The following is a 15357-nucleotide window of genomic DNA, read 5'->3' as shown; positions in this document are numbered from 1 at the left end:
TTCATGGGGAATACTGAGGTTATACCAAGAATAAGCAATTTAACCTTATTGTTTAAAACGGCCGAACCTGCCGTAAACCAATCACACTTGTAGAAGTAAACTCATTGTGCTTTATATTTATGCTCATACTAAGCAGAATTCACCGATAGGCAGTTCTCCGGTTTAAGATCGAATGCAAAGATGAGTCCTTGGTTACTCACGCACCATGTAAACAATACAATCATTGGAAGCCAAGATGATCCGAAGCATGGTGTGCCAGTGAATTTAAATAGCTGTAATAACGAACTCTAAATTTCAACTATAGATAACCGTAATACCACTACATATGTAGAAAGTTGGCTCATCAGTCTCTTACTAGTGTCTCGAGTGGATTGGCTACGCCCCAGAGAGTACATAATATACCACACGAGCAATTTTGTTTTCATATCCTTGGCTAAGAACACTTGATTCCTCCTATAAGGGAATTATAATCTTCCAAAACCAAGTCCCACTCTGATCATAACTAGTCTGACTGAGTATATTCCTGATTTATTCAGAGGATAAGAATGACAACCTGTTTATATTATTAAAAATGCAAAACTGGAATTCATAATCATCCAATCACACATGATAATGCAGTAGCACATACTCTGTTAAGCTCATTGGTATTATTCCATAAAGGTATTGTTAACTCTAGGTAACAGTATCTCATTATCAGGTTTATATCTTGTGTCTACTTCACAAAAACTGTGACAGCGGTTTTAAATTGCTAGAATAGATTGACAACTGCATCAGTGAAAAGTCAGACGTGCTAGAACATGGAATGAATTTTATAAATGGAGAACAATGGAGTCATAGATATCCAGTTGTGTATTTTTAAAATACACACATTTGTTTTATTAGTCGATACTTGCTTGTGGTGGACAGTAGAATACGAAAAGTGGCCAACTTTGCTTCTACTGATCATATAAAATGAATTTTCTCTTTCTTGCATTTGGCGACCATAAATGGATGTTTTATTAATATTGCTGTCCTCACAAATGACTAGAGGGATGGTAGGTAGAGGAAATAGGAACATAGAAAGTCTACAGCACATTACAGGCCCTTCAGCCCACAATGTTATGCCAACCATGTAACCTACTCTAGAAGCTGCTTAGAATTTCCCTACTGCATAGTCCTCGATTTTTCTAAGCTCCACGTATCTACCTAAGAGGCTCTTAAAAGATCCTGTTGTATCCGTCTCTACCTCCTTCACTGGCAGTGCAGTCCATGTACCCACCACTCTCTGTGTGGAAAAACTTACCCCTGACATCCCCTTGATATCTATTTCCAAGCACCTTAAAACTATGCCCCCTCATGTTAGCCATTTCAGCCCTGGAAAAAAGCCTCTGACTATCTACATGATCAATGCTCCTCATCATCTTACACATGCCTATCAGGTCACCTCTCATCCTCTGTTGTTTCAAGGAGAAAAGGCCAAGTTCACTCAACCTGTTCTCATAAGGCATGCTCTCCAATTCAGGCAACATCCTTGTAAATCACCTCTGCACTCTTTCTATAAGTATCCACAAACTTGCTGGAATGAGGTGAGGAGAACTGAACACTGTACTACAAGCAGGGTCTAACTAAGGTCTTGTATAGCTGTAATATTACCTCATGGCTCTTGAACTCAATGCCACGGTTGATGAATGCCAGCACACCATACGCCTTCTTAACAATACTGTCAACCTATGCAACAACTTTGGACATGGACCCCAAGATCTCGCTGATCCTCCACACTATCAAAAGTATTACCATTTATATTATCACACACACAAAATGCTGGTAGAGCACAGCAGGCCAGGCAGCATCTATAGGGAGAAGCGCTGTCGACGTTTCGGGCCAAGACCCTTCGTCAGGACTAACTGAAAGGAAAGATAGTAAGAGATTTGAAAGTAGAGGGGGGAGGGGGAAATGCGAAATGATAGGAGTAGACCGGAGGGAATGGGATAAAGCTAGGAGCTGGAAAGGTGATTGGTAAAAGTGATACAGAGCTGGAAAAGGGAAAGGATCATGGGACGGGAGGCCTCGGGAGAAAGAAAGCGGGGGGGGGGGAGCACCAGAGGGAGATGGAGAACAGGCAAACAACTAAATATGTCAGGGATGGGGTAAGAAGGGGAGGAGGGGCATTAACAGAAGTTAGAGAAATCAATGTTCATGCCATCAGGTCGGAGGCTACCCAGCCGGTATATAAGGTGTTGTTCCTCCAACATGAGTTTGGATTCATTTTGACAATAGAGGAGGCCATGGATAGACATATCAGAATGGGAGTGGGACGTGGAATTAAAATGTGTGGCCACTGGGAGATCCTGCTTTTTCTGGCGGACCGAGCGTAGGTGTTCCACGAAACAGTCTCCCAGTCTGCGCCAATATATAAAAGGCCATATCGGGAGCACCAGACGCAGTATACCACACCATCCGACTCACAGGTGAAGTGTCTCCTCACCCGAAAGGACTGTCTGGGGCCCTGAATCCAAACTCAGGTTGGAGGAACAACACCTTATATACCGGCTGGGTAGCCTCCAACCTGATGGCATGAACATTGACTTCTCTAACTTCCGTTAATGCCCCTCCTCCCCTTCTTACCCCATCCCTGACATATTTAGTTGTTTGCCTGTTCTCCATCTCCCTCTGGTGCTCCGCCCCCCTTTCTTTCTCCTGAGGCCTCCCGTCCCATGATCCTTTCCCTTCTCCAGCTCTGTATCACTTTCGCCAATCACCTTTCCAGCTCCTAGCTTCATCCCACCCCCTCCGGTCTACTGCTATCATTTTGCATTTCCCCCTCCCCCCTCTACTTTCAAATCTCTTACTATCTTTCCTTTTGGTTAGTCCTGACGAAGGGTCTTGGCCCGAAACGTCGACAGCGCTTCTCCCTATAGATGCTGCCTGGCCTGCTGTGTTCTACCAGCATTTTGTGTGTGTGTTGTTGTTTGAATTTCCAGCATCTGCAGATTTCCTCATGTTTACCATTTAAATTATATTCTGTCTTTAAATTTGACCTGCCAAAATGAACCACTTCACATTTATCTGGCTGGAACTCCATCTGCCTCTTCTCAGCCCTGTTCTGTATTATATCAATAGTGCGCTGCAAACTTTGACAACTCTCCAGACTATCCACAACATCCCCAACTTTTGTGTCATCAGCAAACTTACTAACCCACTCTTCTACTTCCTCATCCAGATCATTTATAAAATCACAAAAGGGGGGGGGGGGGTCCCAGAGTAGATCCCTGAAGAACACCAGTGGTCACTGTCCTTCGTGCAGAATATGAACCATCCACAGCCACCCTTTGCCTTCTGTGGGCAAGCCAATTTTGGATCCACAAAGCAAGGTCTCCTTGGATCCCATGCCTCATTACTTTCTGAATGAGCCTCGCATGGGGGATCTTATCAAATGCCTTACTGAAATCCATATACACTACATCCACTGCTCTACATTCATCAATGTGTTTTGTTACATCCTCAAGAAATTCAATCATGCTCGTAAGGCACGACCTGCCCCTGACAAAGCCATGCTGACTATCCCTAATCATATTATGCCTCTCCAAATACTTATAACTCCTGCCTCTCAGGATCTTCTGCAACAACTTGACCACTACTGAAGTAAGACTCTATAGTCTATAATTTCCTGGATTATCTCTCATCCTTTTCTTGAACAAGGGAACAATATTTGCAACCTTCCAATCCTCTGGTACTTCTCTTGTCCCTACTAATGATGCAAAGATAACACCAGAGGCTCAGCAATCTCCTCCCTCACTTCCCACAGTAGCCTGGGGTATATCTCGTCTGGTCCCGGCGACTTATCTGATTTAATACAGCTCCAGCATATCCTTTGTCTTAATATGTATACACTCAAGCATTTCAGTCCACTGAAAGTCATCCCCACAATTGCAAAGGTCCTTTTCGCTGGTGAATACTGAAGCCAAGTATTCATTAAGTACCTCCACTACCTCCTTGGACTCCATGCACACATTTCCACTATCGCACCAGAATGGTCTTATTCTCACACAGCTCATCCTCTTGCTCTTCACATACTTGTCGTATGCCTTGGGGCTTTCCTTAATCCTGCTCACCAAGGCCTTCTCATGGCCCCTTCTAGCTGTCCTAATTTCATTCTTGAGCTCCTTCCTGGCACCCTTGTAATTTTCTAGAGCTCTAACAGTACCTAGTTTCTTGAATCTTTTGTAAGCTTTTTCGTTCTTCTTGACTAGATTTTCTAGATCCTTTGAACAGCATGGATTTTTTACCTTACCATCCTTTCCCTGCCTCAATGGAACATACCTATGCAGAATGCCATGCAAATGTTCCCTGAACATTTGCCACATTTCTGCCATGCATTTCCCTGAAAACACCTGCTCCCAATTTATCTTCTCATAATAACATCATATTTCCCCCACCCCAGTTAAATGTTATCCCAAAATTCCCTAATAGCATCATATTTCCCCCTACCCAGTTAAATGTTATCCCAGATTTTCTGCGCATATCCCTCTCTAGCCCTATGGTAAAGGAGATAGAGTTGTGGTCACTACCTTCAAAGTTCTCTCCCACCGAGAGATCTAACACCTGACCAGGTTCATTTCCCAATACCAGTTCAAGCACAGCCTCTCTTGTAGGCTTATTGTGTCAAGAAACCTTCCTGAACACACCTAATAAACTCTACCCCATCTAAACCCCTTGCTCTAAGGAGATGCCAGTCAATATCAGGAAAGTTAAAATCAGCCATCACAAAAAACCTATTATTATTGCACCATTCCAGAATCTGCCTCCCTATCTGCTCCTTGATGTCTCTGTACTATTGGGAGAGGGTGTCTATAAAAAACACCCACTAGAGTTATTGGCCTCTTCCTGTTTCTGACTTCCACCCACAATGACTTAGTAGACAAACCCTCCATGATCTCCTTTTCTGCAGCTGTGATACTATCCCTGATCAGCAGTGCCACTCCCCCACCTCCCTCCCTGTCCTTTTTGAAACATCGAAACCCTGGCACACTCAGCAGCAATTCCTGCCCCTGAGATATCCAAATCTCTGTAATGGCCCCAATATCATAGTTCTAGTTTTGATCCATGGATTTAAATGGGTAGCCAGTGTACTGATAATGACTTAAGGGTTAGGGCAGACAGCTATTCACAAAGGGAGGTCTTTGGGAAAACAGAGATGGGTAAAAAGACTCAGGGCAAAAACAAGAAAAAAGGTTGCCAAGTGAAGACAGCTCGAGCCAGACTTTTGAGCTAAGGATTTATGGCAGGGTAGAGTGGGAAGAGTTGAAATGGAACTGATCAAACATCAAAGCCTTGTTCCAAAAAGGTGGACCAAAACAGGGGAGGTTTTGGGGAAAGCAGTACAGTTACCTGCCATTTTTCTTGCAGTTCAGGGTAAGGCTTTGGGATAACAACCAGCCCAAGGTTATGTATTGGGAGGAAGTAAGGAATAGATAACCCTGGGAATTATAGACCAGCGAGTCTGACTTCAGTGCTGGGCAAATTATTGTAGAATACTCTTTGAGAAAGGATTTACAATAATTTGGAGAAGCATAGTCTGATTAACTCAACATGGCTTTGTGAAGGGCCTCACGAACCTGATTGAGTTCTTTGCGGATGTGACAAAGCACTGCTGAACATAGAGCAGAGGATGTGGTGTATATGGATTTTAGTAAGGTGCTTCATAAAGTTCCTCATAGTAGACACATTCAGAAAGTCAGGAGGCATGGAATCCATATAAATTTGGCTGTGTATATTCTTTACCACAGAAGACAGAGGATGATTGTAGATGGGAGTATTCTGCCTGGAGGTTGGTGACCAGTCATGTTCAGCAGAGATCTGTTTTAGGACCCCTGCTCTTTGTGATTCTTATAAATGACTTAGATTGCTACTTAGAAGGGAAGGGTGGGTTAGTAAGTTTGCAGATGACATGCAGATTGGTGTAGTTGTGGATAACTTGCAACAGAATATCAACAGAATGCAGAACTGGGCTGAAAAGTGACAGATGGGGACATCCTGGAAAACTGTGAAATGATTCATTTTGGAAGGTCAAATTTGAGGCAAAATACAGGGTTAATGGCAGGATTCTTGGCAGTGTGGAGGTGCAAAGGGATTTTGGGTCCACGTCTACAGATCACTCAAAGTTGCCATGCAAGTTAATAGGATTGTTAAGACTGTATTATGTTTCGGTCTTCATTACTCAGGGGATTGAGTTCAGGATCTGCAAAGGAATGTTGTAGCTCTATAAAAACTAGGTTACACCACACTTGAATGTTGCATTCAGATCTGGTTGTGTCATTATAGGAAGGATATAAAAGCTTTAGACAGGGTGCAGTGAAGATTTACCAAATTGCCGCTGGACCAGAAGTCATAGGTTAAGCAAGTTTGGGGCAAAGGAGGATGAGAAGTGACGTGATAGAGGTGTACAAGCTGATAAGAGGCATAGATTGAGTGTATAGCCAGAGAATTTTTCCCAGGGCAGAAATATCTAATACAAGGGCACATAATTTTAAGTTGATTGGAGGAAAGTTTAGGGGGATGTCAGAAATGAGGTCTTTACACAGAGAGTGGAGAGTGCATGGAATGCTCTGCCAAGTGTGACAGTAGAGGCAAATATGTTGGAGGTATTTCAGAAACTCTCTGATATGCACATGGATGATATAAAAGTAGAAGGCTATCTGGAAGGGAAGGTTTAGATTGATCTTAGAGTGTGTTAAAATTTTGGCACAATATCGTAAGCTGAAAGGGCCAGTTCTCTGTTGTCATCTTCTATGTTTTATTGCATATTTATTTAGACTGGTTATTAATTGCCAAAAAATAATGAATCTTGTGAAGTCTGATTATGTAATATCTGACAATATGAGGAATACAAAGGTCTGAAAGGGCTAAATATCCTTAGCAAGCTCCCAAAACTAAAAGTATCATGGCATATGCTAATAAGGTTTTTGCTATTATATGTGGATTACTTTTAAAAATTCTTCTTGTATGAGTCAGCATGAATAATTTTGAATAATAATTTAATGGATATTATGTACTAAATGGGTTGTTATTATACTTTTCCCCTGTTTACTTCAGGTAACTTGTCCAGGTGTGATATTACCAAGAAAAGATGATGTGTACCTCAGTATTTGTGTCCTTGGTCAGTATTGGAAAACAAGGTGTTTTCTCCCAGTTTTCCCCCTGCTTATTCATGAAAAATTTCAAATTGAAAAGGTGAGTTTATCCAACATTTGATTTCATTGAAATGCTTTGTTATACCACATGGAAATAGGCCCTCTGGTCCAACTGGCCCATGCTGATCAAGATCTCCCATCCAAGCTCATCCCATTTGCCAGAGTTTGACCCCACAATAGTTTAAACAACTTTAAATTTCAGGGCCCATTTTTAAAGATCAAACATAGGATTCAGGTAAAGACTTGTGTTGTAGGAACTGAGTTCAGTTGGACAAAGATCAGGTGTTGTTAAAATGCCATTGGGGTGTAGGGTCTGAAAATGGGATACAGGGAGGAAATATGAAAGGCTTAAAGGAGGGAATGAAGGTTCAGGGAAAGGAAAAAAGAAGGTAGTGATCGCAATTGGAAAAATGAAGAGAGACAAGAAAGGAGAGGAAAAAGAAAAGATAGAACATGCAGAAAAAGTATGAAGAGGCAGAGGAGAAGACAAATAAGGTAAAGAACATAAATACATAAGGATTAGTGGAAAGGGAGCACCTGATGCAAAAGTGTATTAGGATTATATAAGAAAGACACAGTGGGCTAAGGGACAGGAGAAGATGAGATGATGAGACTAGCAGCAGCAAATAGAAAGTGGCACAGCTGATAATACTTTTGCCTAGGAGCACGGATTTGATTCTGACCTCTGGAGCTATCTGTGTAGCATCTGTATGAGACCACATGGGTTTCTTCACATATCTCGAAGATCTGCTATTTTATTGGATACTGTAAATTGCCCTTAGAATCACCATGTAGTTGGAGAATCAGGGGAGGGGTTGAGGTTAATGGCTATGCTGGGAAGCAAAAGGAATAAAGGGGAAAGGGAATGATGGGATAGTTCTATTGCAGGGGTTCCCAGCCTGGAGGCCCTGGGGCCCTTGATTAATTGTATTCATCTATAGCATAAAAAAGGTTGGGAAACCCTACTCTAAGCCATCACTGTTCCTTCTGAGCTGCACAGGTGCTTGGCCGCACAGTAACTGAAATACTGCCCTGCACATAGCCTTTGTTGTCCTGCAGTTGGAATTTTCTTTTATATAATGTTAATATAATTTAGAAATGATATAATATAATTTTGAAATCTACCATAAATTCCGGACTACAGAGCGCACCTGATTAAAAGCCGCACGCTCTAATTTTAGAAAGAAAATCGATTTTGTACTTGTACAGGCCGCACCGGATTTTAAGCCGCAGGTGTCCCACGTTGTAATATGAGATATTTACACAGAAAGATATTACACGTGAGGATTTTTTAACTTTTAATTAAATCCGTATGGTAACATAAACAAATACATATTGCAAATGCTTTTTTCGAACAGTGCCTGTAACACAGCTACTTTTAAATATACATACGTATCGGTAACACACAAATTACGTTGCGTATACTTTTTTACTGAACAGTGCACGAACAACATTCCAATATCTCTTAACGACTGGTAAAAAATATATATATACTGCAGCCTACCAGGAAAAGTTATTGATCGCCTTCTTCATCTTCCTCCTGCGCACTAAAACCATCAAAGTCCTCTTCTTCAGTGTCCGAATTGAACAACCTCAGGATCTCGTCACTCACTTCAGTCTCTTCGTTGTCGCTCTCACTTGAGCGCACGCGGTCCTCTTCATCACGCAGCAGTCCAGCCTTTCGAAACCCGTTGGTGATGGTGGATGTTGTGACACGGCTCCACGCATTTAGGATCCACTGGCAGACTTGAGTTAAAGATGCTCTTCGCATGCGGCCTGTTTTGGTAAAGGATTTCTCGCCGCTCGTCATCCAAGTCTCCCACTCAACGCACAGCGCCACTTTAAATGCCCGGTTCATGCTGATGTCCAGCGGCTGCAAATACTTCGTGGTGCCCCCAGGAATCACAGCTGGAATTGAGTTTGTACTCTTGATGGCAGCTTTCACTGAATCTGTTATATGAGCTCTCATGCTGTCCATAACGAGCAATGCTTTTTTTCTGTGAAAAAGTCCCCCTGGTCGCTTGGCGTAGCACTCTCTCAGCCAATCCTTCATTAGACTCTCCATCATCCAACCTTTCTTATTGACTTTCACCATGATTTCTCTTGGGAATTTTTCCTTTGGCATTGTCAACCGCTTAAAAATCACCATTGGTGGAAGCTTTAGTCCGGATGCTGTGCAGCTCAGAACACAAGTAAAATGCGTTCTCTCATGGCCACTTGTTTTCAGTGTGATGGACGAGTCACCTTTTTTATTAACAGTCCGAGTGAGAGGCAGGTCAAACGTCAAAGGTACTTCATCCGTATTTATGATATCATCTGGCCCGATGGAATTCTCTGCTATCTTTGTTTGAGTGAATGTGCGGAAGTTAGCAAGTTTTTCCTCATGGTCAGGAGGGAGCTGCTGACACAGAGTCATGCGTACCCTGACGGACAGGCCTTTTCGTCTCATAAATCTAAAACACCACGATGGCCCACCTCTAAAATCTTCGATTTTCATTTTGGTGGCGATTGCTTTAGTCTTCAGTCTGATCTGCACGGTGGAAACACCGCGGCCGCCTGCTCTCTGTGTGTTAACCCAGTCTTCAAGAAAGTTTTCAAGTTCGGGCCATCTGCTATGATTACCTCTGAAAGCTTTTGTCGTCTTTTTGCATTGACTCAGTTCTTCACGCTGGCGTCTCCACCGTCTCACCATCGATTCATTTATGCCAAGATTATGTGCAGCAGCTCGATTTCCTTCTTCAACCGCCAGATTGATCGCCTTTAACTTAAAAGCTGCATCATATGCTTTTCTTCGAGTGTTTTCCATGTTGATGAGGGTGAGTACAAATGACTGATTTACAATAATTTAATTGTGAAAGTGCGCTTGATTTATCGTACAATTTCATTGGACCTCTGTGAACTACTCATCAATTTTATTGGTCTACTGTTACGAGGCAAAATGTTTTTGGCGGCATGAAAAAAAAACATGCTTTAGCCGCACCGTAGTATAGGCCACAGTGTTCAAAGCGTGGGAAAAAAGTAGCGGCTTATAGTCCGGAATTTACGGTATATTAGTTGTGGTGAACTACATAAACCTGTCTGGACTGCTCCTATGGCTCCTCCCACAGACCCCTGCTGACTGCTCCTGTGGCTCCTCCCACAGACCCCTGTATAAAGGCGACTGAGGCCTGTTGCCCTGCCTCATTCCCCAGGATGTAGTGTTGTTCATTCTTCCAGTCAATAAGAGCCGATACCTCGCTTCCTACGTCTCAGCGTGAGTTATTGATGGTGCATCAATTTTATTGACTGGAAGTTAAAGCATGGAAACTGTTTTACGCCCGGAACGATTGGATTTGGACCCCCAAGACCCTGAAGCAGCTCTTGCCTTTGAACTCTGGCTTGCATGCTTCCAATCATACTTGGAGGAGGTTCGTGCAACTGACCCCGCTGTTAGGCACAGAATTCTCCTCTCGAGAGTCGCCCCAAAAGTTTATTCATTCATCAGGGACCGCTCGACCTACGAAGGGGCGCTTGACGCCCTCAAAAGCCAGTACCTGCGGCCGGTGAACGCCATCTACGCCAGACATCGCTTAGCCACGCGCAAACAGCGGCCTACGGAGTCGACTGCTGAATTTCTCCGAGCTCTACAGGCACTCGTGCAGACTTGTGACTGCAAAACACTCACAGCGGAACAGCATGCGGAACTCTTGGTCCGAGACGCCTTTGTGACCGGAATCAGGTCGGTGTATGTGCGCCAGCGGCTGCTGGAAAAAGCTGATCTGACCTTATGCTCAGCGATCGAGACGGCTGATACGCTGGAGGCTGCTCTGCTCTACGCCGACGCGGTCCAGCCGCGCGATTCCCCGCTGGGTCCGTGGACGTCTCCGGCCCCGCCGCCACCGGTCCCCGTGAGCGAATTCGCCAACGCCGCTGCCAGTCGCGGTTCCACGAACTCCCCGAACTCGTCAGGCAGTAAATTTTGTTACTTTTGTGGGCTCCTGAAACATTCTAGAAACAGTTGTCCAGCTCGCGAAGCGACCTGCTCCAGCTGCGGGAAAAAGGGCCATTTCGCCAAGGTCTGTAAGTCTAAACCGTGCGCGGGGTCGAGCAGCGCTGCGTCTGAGACCTGGGGGCCACCATCTTGCATGCCCGGATATGAACAACCATCTTTGCCGGCGTCACCATGCCCCGCCCCTACCTACCCGTGTGCGACCTGGGGGCCGCCATCTTGCATGCCCGGATGTGAGCGGCCATCTTTGCCGGCGTCACCATGCCCCGCGCCCGACTCGCCGGAGTTTACCGGGTATCTGGACGGCTCAACTCTGGCCACCGTAACCCTCGATCAAAGCGCTCCGCACCAGCTCGCTAGGTCAATGATGGACATCCTGGTGGAGGGACACAGGACTAGCTGCCTGTTTGACATAGGCAGCACTGAGAGTTTTATTGACCCGGCCACAGTGCAACGCTGTGGACTCGTGACACAGCTGGTAAGTCAGAGGATCACCTTGGCTTCTGGGTCGCATTCCACAGACATCCGGGGGGGTTGTGTAGCGACATTGGTGGTGCAGGGCACAGAATATCGGAACTTTGCGCTCCTGGTCATGCCTCGACTGTGCTCACCTGTGCTATTGGGCCTGGACTTCCAGAGCCATCTCGAAAGTGTGACTATGGCATATGACGGGCCCCTCCCACCACTCACTGTCAGGAATCCTCAGTTTGGTGGGACTTCGCCATATACTCCGTTACCACACGCACATACACACCGAACCACACATCCCGCCCAGCACCATGCCAATAGCTGTGCTACTGACACTACTTGCAGTCTCTCCACCCTCAAGATCCCTCCCCCATCGCTGTTCACCAACCTGACCCCCGACTGTAAACCGGTGGCGACTAAAAGCAGGAGGTACAGCGCAGGGGACTTCATTCAGTCAGAGGTGCAGCGGCTACTCGGGGAGGGGATCATTGAGCCAAGCACAAGTCCTTGGCGGTCCCAGGTGGTTGTTGTTCGGACTGGGCAGAAAAACAGGATGGTTGTGGACTATAGTCAGACCATCAATAGGTTCACGCAGCTTGACGCGTACCCCCTACCCCGCATCGCGGATATGGTCAACCAGATAGCTCAGTACAAGGTGTACTTGACGATAGATCTGAAATCCGCTTATCACCAGCTCCCCATCCGCCCAGAGGACCGCCCCTACACCGCCTTCGAGGCGGGTGGCAGGCTCTATCACTTCCTGCGCGTCCCATTTGGTGTCACAAATGGTGTCTCAGTCTTCCAGAGGGAGATGGACCGGATGGTGGACCGGTACAAACTGGCCACACTTTTAGCCCTTAAGTCAAAAGGGTTGCCGGTCTCCCGATGGCAGGAGGTCCTCCCTGAGGCACTCCACTCTATCCGCTCCCTGTTGTGTACGTCCACTAATGCCACCCCTCACGAACGCCTATTCTCTTTTCCCAGGAAGTCTGTCACTGGGACCACCCTACCAGTTTGGCTGACGTCCCCGGGGCCAGTGCTGCTACGTAAACATGTGAGGAGTAATAAATACTCTCCGCTGGTCGAGAGGGTTCACCTCCTGCATGCTAACCCCCAGTATGCCTACGTGGTCTTGCCTGATGGGCGGGAGGACACGGTCTCTGTCCGCGACCTGGCGCCCGCCGGAGCAGCAGACCACTACCCCGTACACTCCACGGTAACTATGAACCCTGTACCCGAGGTGACACCGCACACACCGTGCCACACCCAGACTCCTCACAACGCTCATGTACCGGGCATCTCGTACGCGTCTATTCCGGGGGCCTCGCACACACGTGAGGGATCCCTGACACCTCCAGTTGGGCCAGAACCAGCCCAATCTCCGTCTCCGGTGCAATCACCACCTCCGGCACCTGTGCCATCAACACCTCCGGCACCTGTGCAATTGCAGCCGGAGCTACGTAGATCGCAGCGAAAGATACGGTATATTAGTACAATTGTGAAATACCCTGTAATTAATTATGTGTTCATGAATAAACATGCTAGGGAGAAAGTGAAATAAGCAGGAAAAGGAGTGATGTGATTCTCTTACCTATCATAAACTCAATGGTCTAAGTAATTTACAACGTATTAAGGAAATGCAGGAAAATATAAGTGATAAATGTACCAAGTTGCTGTGCATTATCTTGGTATGTGATACAAACTTACATTGATTGCAATGTTCAGTCTGGGAGGAGATGAATACAGCAGTACAAAAAGCAGTAAGATTTCATCTGCTGTGGTGTATGGTAGGGTCTCAATCTGGGTTAAACAACCTTGGAAGTACTTCTGTTTGAATTTATTAGAATAAGATGCACATATTTTGTTGTTTTCCAATGATTTTCTCACTGACCTAATGGGTGTTTATTTGGCTGTGTTAGTAATTGAATTTCAGCTTGTCTTCTCATGATTTTTATGCCTTGAGGCTTCATTGATATTGGTACGGCACTGTTAAGCTTAATGATTTTGTGAATGAAGTTATAAATATCTTGATTATCACATTCTTCTTGCTGCCAGTGGTTATTTTTATAGCAGCTACTTCTATTTATTAACCTGTGTGGAGAATAATTGTTAAATTTGAGTTTCTAGTTCAGTATGAGTTACTGTCAATTGTTTTCCGTTCTCTTTTATTGGTATTTTATATGTAAATAGACTTTGGAGGACAGGCAGGATTGTCTTAAATTTTTAAGAGATGTTTTTCTAAACCTTTTATAATGGTACATATCTGGAATTGCTTCCAGGTTGTTTTGCTATTTTAACTCCTCCATACATTGAACTTTTGGAGCCTGGATATTTTGTTAAAAGCTTTATACCAAATTGGTTATGTTACATTGAACCATCTCATTGACAAATGTTGCAATATGCTATTAACATCAGGAGCACACATCATAAAGTTGGAAACTAAAAAAAACTGTTTTGATATACTGTATAACGTATTATTACATTGATTTAGTATCAATGTATTGATCAGAAGATAGGTCTACAGCCTTGATGACAGTTCTGTTGAGTCATATAATCATATTTTGGCATGCCATTCTTAGAGATTGAGACAAATCTGTGCTGGGAGAGGGAGAGGATACAAAAATTAGATGTGTGGTTAATATGGGTGAAATTATTGGTAGACTACAACAAAGAAAAGTAGGAAATTGAATTCCCTCTAGTATGAGGTAATGCATTTTTTGTATGAATGGGAAAGGACTGCACCATAAATGTTAGGGTACTGAGAAATAGTGACTTCAGAACACAGGATTACTCCAAGACAGGACAGGTATGAAAGACAATATCTTATATGGGTATTTTCTATTTTCGCTGAGGTGTAGAATATAAGGACAGAATTGTTGTGCTAATATAGAAGTAAGCACCTTCTCCTTAACTGCTTTTTTGGAGGCTTCATATCTTTGGAGCACTCCTGGGCTGCTTTGGGCATTAGTCCAGTTGCATGCCTAACAAGCCAAGGATGATGCTTATAGGGTGTAAGTACTATTGTGGGTGAAATAGTGTAATAACCTCTCTGGATGCTATTAGGTCTCCTCATCCTCTGACAGGAAGTGGCAACTCCATTACCTGGAGAGTTGTGGAATGATGCTGCTGGGTTTGGTAGCCTCATCAAGGCAATGCATTAGCCACCCTGGGCAGCAGCACATGATTCTCTCCTTTAAAGCAACTTGTACATCAAGCACTTCACAGTGTAGTCTCAGAAGCAGAATCCGATTCAGATTTATATTCACTGACTTAAATGATATGAAATGTGCTTTGCAACAGTGCAGGCATAAAGTTATTGTAAATTATGAAGCTAAATAAATAGTGCAAAACTAAAGGAATAGTGAAAAAGTATCAAGGGACTCTTCAGAAGGCCAATGGTGGAGGAGAAGAATCTGTTTCTGAATAACTGAATGTGGGCCTTCAGGCTCCCCTACCACCTCCCTGATGGTAGTAACAAGAAGGGGGCATGTCCCAGATGGTGAGGGTCCTTAGGGATGATGCCACCTTCTTCAGGAACTGTCTCTTGAAGATATCCTCAATGTGGGGATGAGTTTTGTACCAGGAATGCAGCTAGTTGAGTCTACAATCCTCTGCATCCTCTTGTGATCCTGTGTATTGGAGACTCTATACTAGGCTATGATGCAACTAGTCAAAGAGTCCTCTCCATCATACATCTTGTCTTTGGTGACATACAGAATCTCCTAATGAAAG

General features: G+C 44.5%; 1 protein-coding gene across 1 annotated transcript in view; it reads left to right on the top strand.

Moving 5' to 3' along the window:
* Positions 1-15357, top strand: part of spata6l (spermatogenesis associated 6-like) — a 90441-nt gene that overhangs the window by 1315 nt on the left and 73769 nt on the right. Inside the window, exon 3 of the mRNA XM_073072568.1 lies at positions 7072-7209. Within this exon, the coding sequence (XP_072928669.1) occupies positions 7072-7209 (138 nt within the window). The remainder of the gene's footprint in view (positions 1-7071; positions 7210-15357) is intronic.

The sequence above is a fragment of the Hemitrygon akajei genome, chromosome 2 (assembly GCF_048418815.1).
Source record: "Hemitrygon akajei chromosome 2, sHemAka1.3, whole genome shotgun sequence".
NCBI lineage: Eukaryota > Metazoa > Chordata > Chondrichthyes > Myliobatiformes > Dasyatidae > Hemitrygon > Hemitrygon akajei.
Note: the sequence above shows the minus strand (reverse complement) of the source record. Positions and strands in the feature narration are given on the sequence as shown.